This window comes from Elaeis guineensis, chromosome 7, assembly GCF_000442705.2.
Source record: "Elaeis guineensis isolate ETL-2024a chromosome 7, EG11, whole genome shotgun sequence".
Lineage (NCBI taxonomy): Eukaryota > Viridiplantae > Streptophyta > Magnoliopsida > Arecales > Arecaceae > Elaeis > Elaeis guineensis.
In genome coordinates, this window is record NC_025999.2 from 101,179,383 (window position 1) to 101,199,924 (window position 20,542).

General features: G+C 37.0%; 2 protein-coding genes across 5 annotated transcripts in view; both read left to right on the forward strand.

The window, feature by feature from the left end:
• Nucleotides 1-1,031: 1,031 nt before the first annotated feature.
• Nucleotides 1,032-13,466, forward strand: LOC105048004 (serine/threonine protein phosphatase 2A 55 kDa regulatory subunit B beta isoform). 4 transcript variants are annotated; one of them, XM_010927179.4, is made up of 14 exons: nt 1,032-1,368; nt 3,071-3,174; nt 3,267-3,362; nt 3,455-3,574; nt 4,822-5,028; nt 5,303-5,394; nt 7,311-7,429; nt 9,189-9,312; nt 9,493-9,616; nt 11,090-11,158; nt 11,266-11,357; nt 11,470-11,547; nt 12,559-12,626; nt 12,752-13,466. In XM_010927179.4, exons 1-14 carry the CDS (start codon nt 1,245-1,247, stop codon nt 12,883-12,885), a joined length of 1,551 nt encoding a protein of 516 aa, XP_010925481.1. In that variant the 5' UTR covers nt 1,032-1,244; the 3' UTR covers nt 12,886-13,466. The 4 variants fall into 4 exon arrangements, with proteins under 4 accessions (XP_010925481.1, XP_073116621.1, XP_073116622.1 ...); XM_073260520.1 differs by having other exon boundaries at nt 11,257-11,357; nt 12,752-13,110; XM_073260521.1 differs by having other exon boundaries at nt 4,822-5,025; nt 11,257-11,357; nt 12,752-13,110.
• A 2,130-nt stretch (nt 13,467-15,596) lies between these two features.
• LOC105048003 (uncharacterized) overlaps nt 15,597-20,542 on the forward strand; it is a 28,240-nt gene continuing 23,294 nt past the window's right edge. The window contains exons 1-5 of the mRNA XM_073260522.1: nt 15,597-15,878; nt 15,980-16,029; nt 18,069-18,129; nt 18,905-19,000; nt 19,103-19,252. Coding sequence (XP_073116623.1) covers nt 15,735-15,878; nt 15,980-16,029; nt 18,069-18,129; nt 18,905-19,000; nt 19,103-19,252 — 501 coding nt within the window. The 5' untranslated portion in view covers nt 15,597-15,734. The remainder of the gene's footprint in view (nt 15,879-15,979; nt 16,030-18,068; nt 18,130-18,904; nt 19,001-19,102; nt 19,253-20,542) is intronic.

Here is a 20,542-nt window from a genome sequence, read left to right on the forward strand (position 1 = left end):
ATATCGTCGGTGGAACAACTTTTGCTAATTCTCTCCGTGCACAATACCAAGGACAACCACATGGCCATGGTTGCTGTTGAAAGCAAGATGTTCAACTCTTGAAGTCAATATTCATGATGGTTGCACGTCCAACATGATCTCGTTGGAAATTGTTACCTACTTTGAGCCTATGTTATCATAAATATTCCTCCAACCTTGGAAACATCGAGGTGGACTTTTAGACCTACACTAACTTAGGTAGTACATGTCTAATCTGCTAATTTATTGAAAAAAAAAAGCACCATTGAAGTGAGATACGAGAAACTAGATTATAGCGGTGAGCCTCATACTCCAATTTTGTATAGGCATGTATGGAGCCAATAAATACATTAAGTCTCCAGTCTAGTTTGTCAAGTTCTCACAATATGTTTGAAATCTAAACAAAATTGATGCCTCCAGTCTACTGTGATCCTCTCCACTGCAATTATGGATATAAGTTTTTATATCTAATTAACATTCATATCTAAATCTATATTTATTAGATAAAATAAATATAAATATAAATATATTAATGATAGGATCTGTTTTTAGTCCTATCTCAACTTTATGGTTGAATTTGAGTTCTCTGGCTCCTTGTTGCCTGCTTTGTAAATCGCAAAATTGTTATTGATCGAGTGGGTCCATGTAGTAGATGCGTGATGACTAAGTATTTGAAATATATGGTGACTGGTGGTGTGGAACCAGGTATCTGCGAAAAGAACTTAGCGGAATGCTTCTGTTTGTAACTTACATTAGAAAACTAAATTACGAAGCTATGCTAGAGAGTGGGCTGGTTGGAGGAATATCTATCTTCCTGCCACTGGCACTTGGGTGCCCATTTTCTATGAACATGGAGGGTAATTTGGTCCACCGGGAATCCACCATACGTTCTCACCGGAAGAGGGAGGCCTCAATGATTATTAATTAAAAGAAAAAGAAAAGAAGGGGAAAAAAACGAAGAGACGCCTTCGCTAGGGCGAAAGAAGAGAAGATAGAGAACAGAGGGAGGGAGGGAGGGAGCATAGAGGGAAGCTTATTATTCATATCAGTTCCTGTCGTCACCGTCCTCATTTTGTGGAAACCCTCATCCCATGGCGGAATCCGGAAGCGGCGTCTCTGGGAATCCATCGTGGAGCAGCTCCAACCGTTGATCTCCTCGTGATCTCCGTCGGATCGTTGATGCCGGTGGGCTTCTGTGTCGATCTCGCTGGAATTCTTGTCGGAAGATGAACTGGAATGGAGCAGAGGATGCCGGGCTGCCGGCGGCGTCACTGCCGCCGCCGCCTCCCTTGGAGTGGAAATTCTCGCAGGTCTTCGGTGAGCGGACGGCTGGAGAGGAGGTCCAAGAAGGTAGGATTTCTATGCTCTCAATCAATTCAAGATCCACTAGATTTAGGAGACTTTGTGGTTCTTGATGGTCGGGACTGGGGATTAGGGTTTTCTGGAAAATCTTTAGAGTGCTTTGGTGCGAATCTGTTGGTTCTAGTACAACAGTCATTGTTTTTTTTTTTTTCCTTTCTAACTTCAGTTCTTCTTTTTTCGGACTTTGATGTTGGATCTTCTGATATATATCGACGACTTCCATTTTGGGGTTTATTGGAGAAAGTGTGATTAAATTGATATGGACTCATGCATTAGTACACTTTTATCGAAAAAGATTGAAACTTGTAGAATCGGAAGCATGAAAACATGGTGCTGTGCATTAATGTTTTCGAGTTGATATTGGCTGATGCGTCTCCACTGTCATCATCTAGAAATCATTTGTAAGTAAACCTTTAGTTGACATCGAAGACATTATAAACCTTTAGTTGACATCTGAAGACCTTTTGTTGATTCTCACACGGGGCTGGCTGTACAAAGATTTCTTGATTGACCCATGTCTATCATCAACTTTCTCCACTATTGATTCCTTTTAGCCCCCTGGCCCAGGATTCTGCTTTATGCTAACTATGTTTGCTTCTTGTGGTTAAACCATCAAGTTTGGCTCAGATTGGACCCAGTCTGTGGATATTAGATTGGTAGTACTTGTCAGTTCTCTTGTTTGAGTATTGTTCACAGGCGCAACTACCAATTTATGCCTTTTGCTTGATTTCTGGTGAGCATGAAACAGGGCAGTTGCATTTACACTTCTTATTCCACCTTTCTTTACTCAGTTGTAAGGAACACTCACTGCTGTAGTTTTATCGTTAGCTGGAGCAGAAAAGTATATTATTCAGTCTACAGACCAGAAAAATTACTTCCTTCTCTACTAGCGAGTATTTTCACATCTTAGGCTTTTATTTCCAGCATCCCATTGAAGTAAAAGTGCTGTGACAACTTGTTATGTGTTTAAATGCTTGAAGGGCGTACATCTGCAGCTTGTTGCCAATATCATCCTGTGAGTGGGGACTCTGGTCTTTTTTCTTGTGGGGCTTGTTTGGATGAATTTTCTGTTGCATTATATTTGATTAAAAATGAACGCAGTTCTCTATATCCCTTTCACTCTTCCCTTTTCATCTAGGCTTATGCCTAATCTAGCAGAAGCTTGGAGAGCTTCAATTGGCATGATCTTCTTCTTCTTCTTAAAAAAAAAAAAAAAAAAAAAAAAAAAACCAAGAACATAGGTCTTTCTATTCATCAATCGTCCATCAGGGTTCATTATATGAACCTCTTTTGTCCAAGGGTACCCTGCCAGGACTTTGGCAGAACCTCAGAGTTAAGATATCAGAATGAAAGGTGGTGCTGCAACTTCCCCACATAATGGACTGTACTTTCTTTTGATAAGGAGAGTCATAATTTGAACCAGGCTACTTGGTTTGTAGCATTTAAATTTGTTTGGAACTAAACTTATGACATATATATTGCAAGCTGACCTTTTTTTTAAAAAAAAAAATATTACTCGGATGATCATATGTCTCTGATTTGTTTGAAGTTGTCAATTGTGTTGCCATTCCACTTGATATCCAAGGTAACAATGTTTCTTTGTTCATTTCACAGTTTGTTGTAGTTTATGGCTTCCGGCAAGCTTCTTTCCTTGTTCATTTTCTTGGTGGTCTCTGTTCCTTTTTTGCAGTTGACATTATCTCAGCAATAGAATTTGATAAATCTGGAGACCATCTTGCTACTGGAGATCGAGGAGGACGTGTGGTTCTATTTGAAAGGGCAGATGTTAGGGATGTATGTTAAACACCCTTTCTTTTACTATTATTTATATGTGTTGTCGTGCCTTTTCTTTCAAATTTTCACATTATGTGTTATGTAATATGTAGCGTGGATCTCGAAGGGATCTAGAGAGGCAAGATTATTCAATTAGCAGGCACCCTGAGTTCCGCTACAAAACTGAATTTCAAAGCCATGAACCTGAGGTGGTTTCTTCTGGATAATTACTGATGAAAACGTGATCATGTTTATGTTGATCAATTCTCTCATGTGGACTAGCTTCATCTTAATGCTTCAGTTTGACTATCTTAAAAGCTTGGAAATAGAGGAAAAGATCAACAAGATCAGATGGTGCCAAACAGCCAATGGTGCTCTTTTTCTTCTTTCTACTAATGACAAGACTATCAAATTGTGGAAGGTAGGCATGTTGTTTGTTCTTCAAGCATGGACCATGTCAATGCTTTTGGCATTAAACTTATCTAATGAGAAATTGTGGCCTGTAAAACAGTTTTATATAGTGGAAACATGCTCTGGTTTCTCCTTACAAAAAAATCATTTGTCAACAATTTTTTTTTTCCCACGTCAATCCTTCTGCTGTATCTTGGTTTTACTCTCTTACCAAATTTATTTATGTACTTCTTTCATTCTTGTTTATGTGAAAGCAATATAATTTATTGAAAAATGAAAACTTTATTTATTTGCATCATCTCATTTCCATGCCAATCCTTGAATGTGATTTTGTCAGTTGGTTACCTTACATCATGATGGGTTTCTCTTTCTCATTGATTACATGTCGTGGCTGGGGCTTTGGCTGTAGCTCCATGTATTTCTTTCTTTTTTTTTCTTTCTTTCTTATGGACACAGTGACCGTAATAATGTACTCATTGCATCTTCTTTGGAGGACGAGCTATTTTCTTGAATTTCATTAGATACAAGTCTGGTGATGGTTCATGGATTTATAAATGAATTTTTAGAATACCGTCTCAAACTTTTTTTGTAAGCAAGGGTTTAAGTCCAGGTTGTTACTGGTCTGATATTTTCTATTACTTCTTGGGTTTTTAATGTTTCTAAATGTTCGACATTTTGGTAATAGGGTAATGGTTGATTTAGAAATCAGCTATCTTTTATGCATTTAGGATATCTGAATTTTCTTATATGTAGCCAAACTTATCTTGTGTTATGGTTATTTTGTCAAAGAAATCAAGTATTTTAATGAAAAAATAATTAATGTGAAAATAACATCAAAACTAACCGCAGAAAGAAAATTAAATGCTGCATGTCATAGTTGTATAATAGTTCATGGTCATATTGTGAATGAAAGAAGTCACTTCATCATACCTTTCAGTCTCTCTCTGTTTTAATGGATTATCTATTTCACTGGCAGTCATATGACATCCTCTGACTATGGTAGTTAAAATTATACAAATTACTGTGCTGATATAGGCATGTGAAGGCAAAATAGATTTGATCTAAGTAGTAAATTGATTTATAGTAGTTGCTTTGAAATGCTTTTCCTGCCATCCTATCATTGCTATTTAGTGCTCGTTTTTCTTTGGAGTAGTTAGTTTTTTATTCTGTCACTCATCTTTTTGACATTTCTCCTCTTATGCCGGCATTTTTCTAAGTGCTCTGATATTTTTGCTGCTTATGTTGAAATCTTTATAGGTCCATGAAAAGAAGGTGAAAAGAATCTCCAAGATGAATATGGATGATTCACAAGCTATAGGAAATGGTAGCATTGCTAGCTCAAGCGCAAATAGTCCCAGAGCATATCTTCCAAATGGTGGATGTTCTGAAAGGCCCTACAACCATCTGAGCAGTGACTTCTTATTTCCTCCTGGAGGGTTTCCATCGCTACATTTGCCAGTGGTAGTTGTACTCATCCCTATCTACTTGATGCACATTCACCCACACACATGATGCATGGCTCACTCCTGAGTCCACAAAAGTTACATGAGAATACACATGTTCAGAGAGGAGTGGGTGAGTATGACACCGCATGTCTCTAGCATATACAGTTCGTGGCAGTTTTCCATCATCCAATCCACCTAGATTCATTCCTATTTTGATAATTTGATTTAAACTATTACTACTATTAGTTTTGATATAAATAACTAACATTTGGTGCATGCATTTATCTATAAAGGTGATGTGCCAAGAGACAAGCCTTGTTGCTCGATGTCGAAGGATATATGCTCATGCTCATGATTATCACATTAACTCTATTTCAAATAACAGGTGTGTTCATTTCTTATCCAGCTAGTCTATCACAGTTCTTCACAGTTCACATTGGTTAACTTGTTTAATGTTTGCTTGCTTTTCTGGTTACAGTATTTTGCTACTTTGTTCTCTAATTGCTGAGACTGGCTGAATCCTTTTCTTACACTTATGATGGCCCCTTCTATGTCCTGGATAACTATTTGGTGCAGAATTTGGTGTGATCAGTAATCCTTTTTTAACACTTACGAGTTTTGGTTGCAGACTTAGGTGGTTTTCACTTTGCTTAGGTGTTACCAGCTATTACATCGTTGTGCCACTTAATCTGGATTCAACTATTACAAAAATTTAGGTGTTTTAGACCATGGCAACATGCTATGCTTGTAGAGTCCAATAGTGCATTGCAAACCAGGGATTGCTCTAAAAAGCTAAAGGGTGCCAGGGGATATAGAAACATGCAAGTAACTGTACTATGTGAGTGGCGATGCATTCACAATAAGGAAAGCTATAACAAAATTAGTAAATCCACCCTCAAGTTGATGCTGTTATGTTTTACTTGCCACAGATTATTCATTGTGTATGCTTAAGGTCTCTTTTGAAGATGGTGACCTCTTGATGGTCTAATATGAGGACATACCACACTTGATGGTCTAATTTGACAAAATAGCTAACTGTTTGTTTACTCTCACCCTGTAATGATTTACTGCTCTCATCTGTTAGATGCCCTCAAGGAACACATGGATTCTAGACAATACTTGTGGTTGTACAATTTTACCCCTTGGTTGATGAACACCTCTTATCCTTCAGTCCAATTTCTTTCTAAAATTCTATGACCACAAGAATTTTCAAGCTTGAAGAGTGTTTTATATTCGACTTCTAGTCTTCTACACCTGATCTAGCTACAGGAAGCTGCCTCATGCTCCTCTAGCAAAAATAGAATGGATAAAAGTTGATAGTTTTCTAGTTATGAGCCTGTTCGATCGAAATAATTATAGTTTTAAGATGATCATGTGGAATATAGATAAATCAACTTGTATGATATTATAGAATTTCTTATTTAACTTCATTGCGTATAAGTGTGTATATAGTGATTTACATTAATTTTCTTGCCCGTAGTTTCTTGATCCTCCTTACCTGACTTTATAGCAGTTGGGTTTTAACTTGATGTTTATCTATTCTAATATTAAACTCAAAACTCCAGAATTTCATGTGCGAGGCTCCGGTGATTCATCATCTCTTCTGCTATAATGTCTCCTGAATGAAATAAATAAACCCCACTTTGTTCAGTTGTGCTTTTGAGGATGAGAAACAAGGGAACTGCACCTCTTAAAATTAAGAGTACAATAATCAAATTAGATGGCTGTCTTACTGCATGAGGCTCGCGCCACTGCAATGTCTAGGGAGGTCAGATGTACCCAGCCTTACCCCAATATGCGGAGAGGCTATTTTCTTGTGTTAAACCTGTGACATCCTGGTTATAATGGTGCAACTTTACCATTGTGCCAAGCCCCAACCTCATCAAATTAGATAAAAATAAAAAGCTTTTTATTATATTGGAGGATCATGGCCATCCATACTACTTTTCACCATCGCATTGGAGGATCACAGCTGTTCACAATGCTTGTCATGTGCATTGCATGCCTCAACCTTATTTATATTAAATTTTACCTGGTTTATTATTGAATAATGTTCTTTATGGTCTTTAATGCAGTGCTTGTATTATTTATTGCCTGTGTTTGGTTGTAATGTGTATTTTTCAGTATGCTCAGTGTCATTAAGTATCTTTTTCAGGTATTTGGAGGGCAGGAACATAAGTCTGTTCTGCATCTTATGTTTAGACTTTAGACATTATCTGTTCTGGTCTGGTTGTTGTGTTCTTGCCTTTCTGTTAAGCAACAAACAACTGATGTTCTTTTTCTTTTTCCCTTATTTACCAGTGATGGTGAGACATTTATATCAGCAGATGATCTGCGAATAAATCTTTGGAATTTGGAAATTAGCAACCAAAGTTTTAACATTGTCGATGTGAAGCCTGCAAATATGGAGGACCTCACTGGTATAGCATCTTTCTATGCTAAGAATATAACATAGGCAGCTGTGTATTTTACTTCAGCATTTGAAAATTTTGAAGTATAGACAGAAGTTTTACTAAAGCACAAAGTTAAGCAATATGGTGCTTTTACATGTGTCATCTTAGTTTAGTGTATAAGGCCAGTTTTTGTTTTTCTCATAGCCCATCTGGTTTTTGGATCACAAAGGTTTTATTGATTGAGTTAATCATATCGTTACAGCAGGAAACTAGTGTGATGTTCCATGTGCAGTTGGTTGACTTTGTCAAACATTTATGAAATGAACTGCAACAAACTGGCTGAGTCTTTCTATATGAGGCTATCTTTTGAGCTGGTATTTATCAACCTGAAATTTTGGCCTTAAATAGCTGAATTTGTAGGTCAAATTAAGAGCTTCCGAACAGAAAGTGCTTTTTCCAAGTAAGCTGTCCTTCAACAAACCTGTGTTCATACAAGTTCTCAGGTTGTGGGATTCAGTCCAGCTTACCATAGAACACCTATATGTAATGAAATACTAGTTAAAAGTTCAAGAGAAACACTGTGATTGAGAGTGTAATTCATGCCCAAGAGTTAGTTGCGCCACTTGATTTCTGCATGGGTGCAAGCTTCAACCCCTGCCTGCAGATTTTCCATGGAACCAGATATTTAGAGCACTTATTTACTTTTAATTAAAATGTTGATATGTTGAATGTGCCTTTACATGTGATTTGTCTTCCTGCCTTGCCCTATTGCCCATCTGAGGTAAAAATTGAGCATTCCTGATCAAGTAGACATAAAAGAACATCATTTGTATGGCCTTACTATTTCTGCTTTCCAAATAATTATAACTCATTGCTTGAAATCGTGGCTTGAAACTCAATTTTTTATATATAGGGTTTCAAACTATATTTGACACTTGTCTCTTTCAACAAGATAGTGTTCCAAACAAGTTTATTGTTTTTAAGGAATTCCCATCCATGCAGAAATATTTTATGCGAGTGGGATAAAACAGTGGATACCCTTTCATATATCCAAGGAATTCCTATGCAATATGCTTATGGGGTTTTAGTATTCTCATTCATGTAGCATGGGTATTTGTACTTGTCATCCAGATCAAGTTTCTCATTCTGAAGGAAGACTTAGGACTAACCATGTAAATATGCTATATACAAGTAAAAATTGTGAACCACATTATAATTTTGCTAATGTGATGCATGAACTTTTGTTCTGCTTCATCATGTGAGGTTTCTGTTTGGACAAGTTTTTCTCTTGAATCAGAAGATGGTTGTCTACTAAAAAAATGAGGATAACTTGGTTAACTCCCACTTCTTCACCTTGTGTAATTCATTCAGAAGGCAATAATTGATTGTTTGAGATAAATACAAATGGTGATATGAAGGGTTTTGAGTATTGTCGCTTGAAAGTAAGACTTTTGTGGATGTCCTCAAATATGGTTGGATGTTGGATGGCAGATGTTATTTATGTTTAATATGTTTACTGGTTTTTCAATCCATATTTCTTCACATTTTTAGCATACCACTTTAATATATTCTTTTTGTATAGCTATGAAACAGCTATTCTGCTTGTTACTAATGTCTTTATGTCATATGGGAATTCTTTTCTTGTAATGAAGCTTTTGTCCTTATTTATATGATGTTTGAGTGGCAATGTTTTTTGGTGGATGGTTGGCTTTTACATTCTCTATGTTATCTTTTGCTTGTAACTGGTTATAAATGGTCGAAATTGTAATATTTGTTACATTTCCAGAGGTGATAACATCTGCTGAGTTCCATCCAACACACTGTAACATGCTAGCATATAGTAGTTCAAAGGGTTCAATCCGGCTTATTGATTTACGACAGTCAGCATTATGTGATAACCATTTTAAGTTGTAAGTAATTTCTTTTGTACTTATGTATTATGTTTTTCAGGTAACTAGATGATCTTATACTTCATGTCTTTGAACATGATGTGAATAATAATCAATTTCTTTCCATAGAATTATCTTATTTAAATTTTTAATTTGCTTTTTTTTTTGTTGCATTAGCTATTGACGTATCCTTCCATACAGGTTTGAGGAACATGAAGCACCTGTTCCAAAGTCCTTTTTTACTGAGATTATTGCCTCGATTTCAGATATCAAATTTGCAAAGGATGGAAGGCACATCCTTAGTCGTGATTATATGACTCTTAAGGTTAATCATTTTTTATCCTAGAACAATTTATTTCTTTTCTTGTATTCCTCTACCTGACTTTGACAAAAATGTATCACTGAGAATTACATTTACAAAAACAGAAGTATCAGTTAACATGTCATCACCAACCTAGCTCTCCATGCCCATACTTCATGGTGAATGATTGAGATTTTGAAATATATCATGAGATGCATCCAATAGAAGTGTATGAAGTACGAGGAAATTAAAATTCTTTCTCCCTTTTTTGAGATTGACGGGTGCTGGAAGGGGATTTCTGTAGCTCTATATCAAATTTTGTAGTAAAAGGACATTGGACTGCTCTTATTACCCAAACTGATGCAGGAAAGGGGGCTAACTGATTTGGGGCTCTGGGTTTATCTATTAAGTTACAGAAGTCCTGAATTTTGACAAAAACTGGACTACAAAGTTGGTTTCAGCTACACTCCTTTTATTATACTCCAGGGAGTTGAGTGTTTTTGTTGTCACTGCCAATTTTCTAGAGTTGTCAGCTGGAGAAAATAGGTGTCATTGCTCTAGTCAAGAACACCTTAGCATTTTCAGAATAAGCAGAGGAAGGGGAGGGGAGGGCAATGCAGTGCCAGTTGCGTGGACATCCATGGGAGCAGCGGAAGCAGAGGGAGGGGAGGAGGAGCTGGAGTGGAAGTCACAGCATTGATGTTGCCGGTGCAGACAGCCATGGGAGTGGTGGAAGCGAAGGGAAGGGGGAGGGCAGGTCAGCGGTGCAGGTGATGAGGGTAGGGTTAGGGTTTGAGTGGTAGAGGTTGATGTGGGCGATGAAGAAGGAGTGTGGAGGGAAGAGGAATGGGAAGAGAGAGAGATAGAGAGAGGTGGGAGAGAGAGACGGAGAGAAGTGGGAGGTGCATGGACAAAAACGAGAAGTAGAGAGAGAGAGGGTGGGGGGTGTGGTGGGGGGTAATTTGGGTTAGGTTAAATGGGTTTGGGCTAGGCCAGGCTCCTAGTTGAGCTTTAGGCTGGCTTGGGCCGGTATGAGTTTTTTTCATGTTCTACAATGTGACCGAATGCGACGTGAACTTTTTTGTGCTAGGGTTAAAGCTTGACCTAAAGCCGGTCCAACTGATGGGCCTCGGGCTGGCTCAGCCCATTTCTAGCCCTATATGAATATAGTGTATCTCTATTATGTCTAGCATGAAATGTAGGAATCTATTAGATACATGGAATTCCATACCAGACTGAACCATCTGGTACACCTTATACTGTACCATACCAGATGCGTGTCGGTACGTCGAAATGCTCAGTACCGATGCAAGTATACTATACCGTACCGCATACCGACACTTCAGTGAATTTCATCAATACAAGTTCCGGTACCGAGACGGAATTTCTTGATTAGATGCATGGACATTGTTTCTTCGTATACTTGGGAATATTGTAGTCCACTTTTCTTGTTTCTTGCACTTGCTGCTTCTCATGTGTTTTGCTTGTGGTCATCAGCTATGGGATATAAACATGGATTCAGGTCCTGTCGCAACTTTCCAGATCCATGAATATTTAAGACCAAAGGTGAATTGTGTCTTATTTAGACATTTTGATCTGTCTTAATGCCACATTGGTTGTTTGATAATATGCTCTGGACAAAGACTGACCATGATAGTCCTAAGTTGTTGCAGCTGTGTGACTTATATGAGAATGATTCGATTTTTGACAAATTTGAGTGCTGTTTGAGTGGAGATGGACTGCGGGTAGCAACTGGTTCTTATAAGTATGTTTTCCAGCTTTTCTACTGTTTACCTTATTATGGACCCCAACAAAACTTTAGTTTGCATGTTCTAACCTCTGTACTGACAATGTTATAACTGTTTATGCAACTGCAGTAATCTATTTCGTGTATTTGGCTGTGTTCCTGAAAGCACTGAGGCAACAACCTTGGAAGCCAGTAAAAATCCAATGAGGTATGGCAATGCTGGTGATGATAATTTTCAACTAAGTTATCAGTTATCACCTCAATGAAGTAAAAAATATAATGCCAAGGAAGGTTCTAATGTATTGAATTTTTAATTGTCTTGCTGAACAGCTCATATTAAGAGAGACTGATGTCTTACTTAAATTTCTAGATAAACAGCTTTTCCCTGATTTAAGTGAGGCTTGTAGAATACAGCAATGCCAAAAATTAAGGATGAGAATGTGAATTTTAAATCGTACATTCTGCTCCAAATCTTCTAGTCAACTGTCCTTTTCTGTAATTCTTGCATAATATATTGGCATGCATGGTCAACCAAGACAAAAATCTCATTATTCAATTCATGCTGTCTGAATAAAGTACTTCTCTCACTCTCAATTTACGTTCAACCATTTATTTACTGCCACTTTATTGCCTAAATCTCAAGTCTCAACCAATTTGGGTACGGCATCACTGCTCCATTATTATGGTGTGTTCGACCTTTTGATATATGATTCATAGAGTGTTGGTATGAGCGTTGTGTTAAAGGGATGCTATTGATGCAGTGTGCATGTCTTTCGTATATGATATTTACAAACATTTTAGTGAAGTTTTTTTGGCCATCGAATGACTGTTCTATTCTGGTATCTTATTGTAGTTAGCAAAATGAAAAACAAGTTTGGGGAAATGATGCTGGAAGTGGAAATTGTTTACATTTCTTTTGGTAGAATTTTGAATAATTATTTACTTTTTTTATAAATTAATTAGTCACTTGCTAACTATGCTGTGTTTTGGTTGTATTTGAAACTTTTATGTTATGAATAATATGCCATGTTCTGGTGATATTTGAAACTCATACATTATGACTAATATACTGCTAACTTCTTTGCATTTTATGCGCAATAAACAAATCACATTCACATTTAAGATAGTATTTTGCATCAAAAGAAAATTGTTGTCTTGAGGGTTTACAATAATCATAGACTGATCTTATCTTTATGGGGTGGTGTCAAAAACCATGTAGGCGACATGTTCAAAACCCTGCAAGGCCTGCAAGATCTCTGGGCAGTTTGACACGTGTGGTCAGGAGAGGTTAGGGTTTGGACACAACTATATCAGTGATATTTTCTATTTCCGAGCCTTCTTGATTACTTTATTAAATCTTGGAAAACATTTCATCATTCTGCTATATTTGTTATTGCATTGATCTGCCACAGGAGAAGCCACAGGAGTTGATGCTAATGGAAACTCATATGATTTCACAACCAAATTGCTTCATCTAGCATGGCACCCAACTGAAAACTCAATTGCCTGTGCTGCTGCAAACAGTTTGTATATGTATTATGCATAAAGATGGCCCAGGAAGGGATGATCTTACTTGGCAATTTTTTCAAAAAAAATTTGGTTTCCTTCTTGTGAAGGCAGTTGAGCTTTCACATGCAACTGGCAAGAAGGTGCGCAAGGTTTTTCCATGATTCTTACACGTGTTTCAAAATTGGGGCCGGAAGAGGCTGTCGGAATCTATGAGGAAGCTTTGTTCAGATACTTCTAGGAAGAAGGTCAACATCTTTAATCACCATTGCTTTCTAAGTTGCATGATGTGATTGTATCTCACCTACAACTAATGCAGAAGGTTGTTTGAGGGGCTATTTCTGAGTTTCCAGAGGGGCTGTTCTTTGGCTAATCCTGCCATGTAAGGGCGTGGGTGCTTGTATTGTTGGCCAGCATGTCGAGGCTTGTGAATTGTCATTATTATTTTTCATTTGTTCTGTGCTAACCATATTTCTTATTTACTGAAACACAGGCCTCTTCTTAATCTTTAGATTATAACCTCTTTGCAGTCAGGTTGTGCTACAATAACTTTGACATTTGATCCTCATGGGTGTTTAATTCATTGAAATGTCAAAATAAGTAGGCAGGCATTGCACTCGATGTGCTTTTGTATTTTTTGTCAGGTGTTTTAACAGTTGCCGTGCTCAATATTTGGTTTATGATTCTGTTTCACCATGTTATTGGGTACTTGTATTGTCCTTTGTTTGTGTGGTGCATGTGATTCCTTTTTTCAATATTCCATTTATGATTCTGTACCATCATGATATTGTGCACTTGTATTGTTCATGTTTTATGTGGTACATATTATTACTATTTTTTGGTTCATGGTTGTGAAAGCGAAGCATCAATGCTCCGTCACCTTAGCTTCTGATTGAAACATATTGTGGTCAGCTGTGGTACTCTCAACTCATATCTCTCTGGTGCAACCACATTGTCTCGAACGGTGTCACTGAACTGGCCTTGGGTCTTGGTGGCGAGCTTGTTGGATCGCTCATATTTCTCTTTGACCGGAATGAGGGTTCTATGCGCTTGGCCGTGTGTTAGCATATGGTGGGGGCTAACAATGGTGCTTCAAACATCCAACCCTCTGCTAGAGAACTCTGGGGTTGTAGAGCTTGTCAAAAATGTTTATTTCTTCTGCTCTTAATTTTAGTATCTTTCATTTTTTATTATTTTCGCTTATATGGACGCTCAGAAGTGAACTCTATTAATATTCTCCATGGCAAGAATAATATGGAATGCAGCAATCCTGATTTTCTCTTCCAGACTAATGTTAAGAATTAAGATTTCTAGTTTTAGCACCTTGGATGTACAGCAAGCTTTTAGTTTCCCTCTTATCACTTTTCCCTGCATGAAAATTAAAAGTCTGCTTGGTGGTTTGTTGGAATGGCTTCTATGGTTTTTTTTTTTTTTTTTTACTTTTGCTCAGAAGGCTGTCGCATCAAGTGGGGGATGTTTGAAATGGTATACCTTTACTGGACCAGTGCGGCGCACCTGGTCTATTCAATTGCACCAGTGGTCAGAGGAAGATGATTTCTCTTCTTGTGATAAGAAGATGACTTACCGCATACAATCCCATATTTAAACTGTCACAATTAACTGTTGAACTGCCTCCAACGAGAGATCTGTTATGCATGCGAGTCGTGGTTAAGTAGCCAAGTTTTGAAAGGGTGCAATTTGAATAAAGATACTACATGCCCATCATCCCACAAGATCTGTTTCATAACCTGCTGAATTTTCTCAAGTTTGGCATGTTTGTTGAGCTTGGTTGCATTTCATGATAAATATTTATCTGCTAAAGCAAAAAAAAAAAAAAAAAAGGAAAAGAAACTTCACTGTCTATTATTACTCTATGGCCATAATAATTAAATCTTATCCTAGGTGTGTATGGATAAAGCCTTTGAACTCAATCTAGCTGATAATGGGTTAGTCTTTGATTCTATTTTATTTTCTTTTGGGGTAAATCTATTGTTCCATCATTTCATTGTAACAGAAAGAGAAATTTTATCGGCGAGCCAACTGGCATGCACGTTCTAGTTGATCACATTCTATGATTTGAATTGCCTTTGAAAGTGAGTTTGGACGTACCTATTTTGCAGGTACGTCCAAACTTCCTCACTGAGCTAATTTAGCCCTTGTGAGACCTACTTTAGCCCCATCGACCCCTGTGCCTTCGCTATCTTCATCCAACCTTCCTCACTGAGCTTTCTCTTGATTTTAACATAAGGTAGCTTAAGGGACTTCATCTTCTTCATTTATCAATTGATAGCCCTTGTATGTGTCACAAACACAGACAATAAATATCTCATGATATGACCGATCCTACGGGCTCCGCTCCGGCTGCTTTCTGAATTGCCCTTGACGCCTCCGCAACCAAATCCTAACGATCCGCTAATTCGCTATGCCTTCATCTGCGTGCGCCACGCTGTTAACCAGGACTTTGGGTCGGATGCCAATGTCCATGGACCACATGGCGTATAATGATATATCGAGGAATTATTAATTAAAATAATTTATCGTATATATTTTGGGCCATCTAATAATAAACTAACATATCATCTAGTATTAGAAAAAAATATATTATTATCTAAATTTGATTTAAAATTTTAAATATTTTTTATTAAATATAATTAACTAATTAATAATTTTTATTATTTTAAATAAAAAACTATATTTTTTTTGAATGATACGCTTGTTTATTATCGGACGGTGCAAGGTATGAGTGAGCGGTAGAACCATCCTAAACCAATAATTTCTCTCGTCTATCACTGTTCCCGGCCTTCGTCTGGGTGGATCCATCAACGATCGATGGCGTCGCCGTCTTAGTTCTAGCGTTTGGGATAGCGAAGCGAAGCGAAGCCCCTTCCCATGGCTTCCTGCACCCCTTCTTCTCTTTCTCCCCCGGAGGTCCCCATGGAGCTCCACGCCCGCAACCGAGAGAAGCTCGTCCGCGCCCTCCGCGATCACCTCGCCGCCTCTTCTCGTCCCATCCGCGGCTTCATCTTGCTGCAGGTGATCACCATCCTCCCAGTCTGGTCTTTCCCTCTTCTTGTATAGATTCGAAATCTGGCTTTTAGTTTTGTTTCCTTTTTAAATTTTTTTTTTTCGTCCAGGGGGGTGAGGAGCAGACGAGATATTGCACGGATCATGTGGAGCTCTTTAGGTTTTTGCCACTCTTTCTTGCTCTATCTTCCTTTTCTTCATCCTACGTGCCTTTGAATTAGATCTTGTTTCTCTTTAGGGTTTGGGTTTAGAAATCCTTGATTGATCGAAACAGTTCTTGGATTTGAGCTCCTGCGGTTTCTGCTGTATCGTATACCTTGTGTAACGATTGTTTTGGCATGTTAGAGATGTCAAGGGTAGGATGGTGATTCTAAATTCTAATTGCTGATGTCTCTTGTGGCCAGGAGCAGACTTTGAATAGTTCTCGCTTTCATGGATTGGTGAATTTCTTGATTCTTTTTCGTCCTTATGGTATCTTGGATCTTTTTTTAGATATCTTTTTTGAGAGGTCTCGTCACTGTTGTATATTAGTTACCATCACGTGATTTTTACAAGAATTCGTTGTGCACGGATCGCTGCAATGTACTGTCGTATTGTCTATTGCTGGTGTGTTCTATGATCAAACTGTTTTAGGTTTCTTTTTTGGCTGCAAGATTGGAGTGGGTACTCACGTCTTCTTTAATGCAGCTAATACCGAATACTATTTTAGGTTGCCACTTTGTCGGGATAGTTATGGAGTCTGAGACTAGTTTTTAGATGCTATTGTCTGTGTTGGTTTTTTATTCTTTCATTTTTTTAAAAAAATAATCTTAATTTGAAGTAAGATTTTTCAGATAATATTGATATTACTATTTTTGACCTATTATTTTCCCCAAGATTTCATAAGGATAATGAGACTTTCTAGAGACCTAGGTCAATGAGAGCATTTTCTCACCTTATAAGCCCAACTTACAGCGGAGGAGTTTGAAATTTGAATCTTTTAGCAGAAGACGAGTTTTTGCTATACCAACTAGACTTTTGACACCACCTGTTTGGATACTGGTGTTCTTTTGCCCTTTTTTTGTTTATTTTTCTTCTGTTTGCTGTCATGATCTTCATGGTATTCTACACGTTGTTGACAACACAATGCATTTTACTTTTCTTGCTTCTTTGTTATGAACATATCTTTTTTTCTTGTTTACTGTGAACATATTATGTATGGTTTGCAACATGTGCATTGCATTTGCAAATGTTTGTCTTCTTAATCCAATAGATAATAGATGCTTTATTAATTAAAGCATCTTTTTTCCATATCAGATTTCTTGTAATATAGTACAGTCAGGAGAACTATGTTGACCAAGTAGAGCAACTTTGCGTCAGTTAGTACAAACTGCGAGCATTTCTCTGAGGATTTCTGTTGCATTTAAAGACCCTCTACTTTCCTAGTGGTAGTGCCAAGATGAATTTTCCACATTTTAGAATTTCAGGAAGTGTTGTGAGACCATTTATTTGAGTATGCAAAAGCAGTGCTTTAGGGGAGGTTCGTTCTCTATAATCAAACTTTGACAAACATTCCACTGGCTCAGAACATCTGCATGGTTGAAGTGAACACTACTATAAAAAGAACCTTTGGAATTTATTACCCTTCTACCTCATAGCAAAAAAAAAAAGCATTAATAAGTGATTTGACGGTGAAGTTCTTGTTTCTAGTTTCTACAATATATCAAGAATGATTAGGCTATTTTAAATGCTTTCGCAAAATTGGCATCTATATTGTTTGGCAGTATGCTAATTTTTTGCAAAAATGATTGTTACCTTTTTATGTTTCAATTACCTCTTCGCTCATGTCCTGTTATACATACAATTCTATGCTAGCTGTACTTTCAGTAAAGGTGTCATTTGAGGTGATGTGCATTTTTGACTTCAATGATTGGCTTGTATAATTTTATGAAACAAGTTTATATTTGTGTTACGTTGTCAATATTTTCATTATCAAAATATTTTTTACTTGTTTGTTACCCTATTAACATAAATAAGCAGCAGTTATTATCAATTAAAACACATATAGATCAATACTATTTTATATGTTATATGGTCACATTTCTTTTCTTAAAGCAGTTCTTCCTGTCCACAATTTTGTGTATTCTTCATTTTATTTTTTCATGTACCTTCCGTGAAAAGCAAAATCTCTTCTCTACTCATTGGCTTATAAATTTACAGGCAAGAGAGCTACTTTGCTTACTTATTTGGAGTTAGAGAGCCAGGCTTCTATGGAGCTATTGTAAGTTTAATGTATTAAGCTTCTTCTCCCTTCTTATGCTTTATTATGGGTTATCATTTCTCTCATTTTGCAGGCATATTATGCCTCAAAAAATTCTTTAAATGGAATTTTCTTTCCTTCATTTTTTTTTATCATTGTATCTGCCTTAAACTGGACTCTGAAAGTTCTTTACATAAATGCATTGCTAATGCTAGGGTCAAAACCAGATGTCTATTTTTCCATGCAATGTAATGTGACTGTTTAGAATTACTACTGCTGGTTAAGTAGTTCTGCACTGACCTTTGAAGAGTGGAGTACATCATATATGGACATTTTAAAACTATTTTAGACATAATTTCTTGTAAGATGTTTTGGACTTCCAACCTTATTCTTGAGGAATGTTGTGCAAGAGAAAGAAATTGTCATTTGCAAGGGTGAAATGGATTTTTTTTCCTTGCAATTTTTGTGAGTTTTTTGTAAGACAGTAGCTCAGTTAAATCTACTTATTAACGAACTAGATAACTAAGCGGATGATGGTGAGTCGTAAACTTGTTTGAATCCTGAAATTCAAGGCTTTATCTCTTACTCATCAAAGCCTATACGAATGGAATGTTTTGCAAGGTCCGGCACATTTCTATTTTTAATTTTTTTCTTGCAATCTGGTCATAAATGCTTATCATCTGTGGTTTATGATATTTTAAGCCTAGTAGTTCTCTAGACCAATTTTTTTGGTGGCTCAATTTGCATTTTCTATAACTTGGGTGCCTGAGTTGATATAAGTGTTTTTGTTTGAAAGGATATTGCCTCTGGGAATGCACTTCTTTTTGCCCCAAGGTTACCTGCTGATTATGCTGTTTGGTTGGGTGAGATAAAACCATTATCCTACTTCAAGGTGATTCTGTTGTGAAAATTCCAGTGTTTCACATTTTTAACTGTATGCTTTGCTTTAACACTGTTGAATTATTCTTCATTTTTTTTTAATTGTCACCTGTAGGAAAGATATCTGGTTGACTTGGTGTTCTACGTTGATGAGATGGTGCAAGTGCTACATGATCACTCTGGAGAATCAGGGAAACCTTTGCTTTTTCTCCTGTATGGGTTGAACACAGACAGCAATAAACACTCGAAGCCTGCAGCATTTGAGGTGCCTGAGTTTTATGTTCCTTTCACCATCTTTCTTGACAAGAACTAAGGAACCAAATTTTCAAATGCATGTTCATCTTTTGAGGTTTAAATTTTGGATTGCACTGATGTATGGTATGACATCTTTATTAGTTGTTAATGGTTATTTTCCACATCATTAAATCTTAGTAGTATCTATGATCTGGATCTTTCGATTTTAATGAATGTGGCCCTAAACAATCTAGATCTCATTCTTGGATTGGATTAGTTAGGACCATAAGATCTAGATCTGCATTATACATCATAGAATCCTTTTACTTATAAGATGTGACTTGATCATGTTATTACATGTCAAATTATGTGCGCCATATCATATGGTATATATGGGTTTAAAAATTATGTATTTATCTGAATTAAGCTTGTGAATGTAAAATTAGCACTCACTACTGTTTTTACTTTAAAAATAAAGAAATAGAAGATTGGTGTTTTTGAAATTGAGGTCAAGAAGCAAATTTTTGTATCTTTATAACCATTTGTTGAAATCTGATTCTTTTGTTCAAAATGTTACTGTCTAAAAAGATAATTGAATTGTTGGCTTGATGTATTGCCAAATGCCAAGATCATACCATTGGGCAATTCTTGGACTGGATACTTGTAAGCAAGGGCTATTAAGAAGAAAGGTTGAGTTTGGACTTGTGTCATAATATCGAGTTGCTTGAGAAGTCAAGATGCTTGCTTCATGATTTCCTCCTTAAACTATGCAATCACTTGTAGATGTTTGCTTTATAACAGGGCTGGAATGAGTTGTAAATGTGGCCTTAGAATTGTTTGAGAAGTCATGGTGCTTTCTTTGTAACCTAGACTTAAACCATATGGCCATATGTGGATGTTTACTTTAGAACTTGGTCAGGACAAGTTGTCAATGAGCCCAGAAATGGTTGGTTGATTTTTCTTCTGAGTTGGCTCTTAATTTTGTTATGAGCCTTGCAAGAGTCAAGAGAGCTCCCAACAAAGACTCGGTAGGTTGTATGAAACAGCAATTTGTGACTTCACCAGCTATTTGTATCATTGTAGGAAATGATTTGGCATGCAGAGTAGGGTAGAAAGAGATCTCTTGGGGTGCCACCTTGAAGATGGCATACTGGCAAAAGTGTCACTCTATAGTAAATAGATCAATAGCGTACATCAAACTACTTCAATATGTATATACTCTAAGCAATATTGGAATGAGGAATGATAAAATAAACAAGTCAGATGTTTGAGAAGCTAGCTGTAGTTGTGATGAAGAGGCCAACCATCTTATAATGGAAGC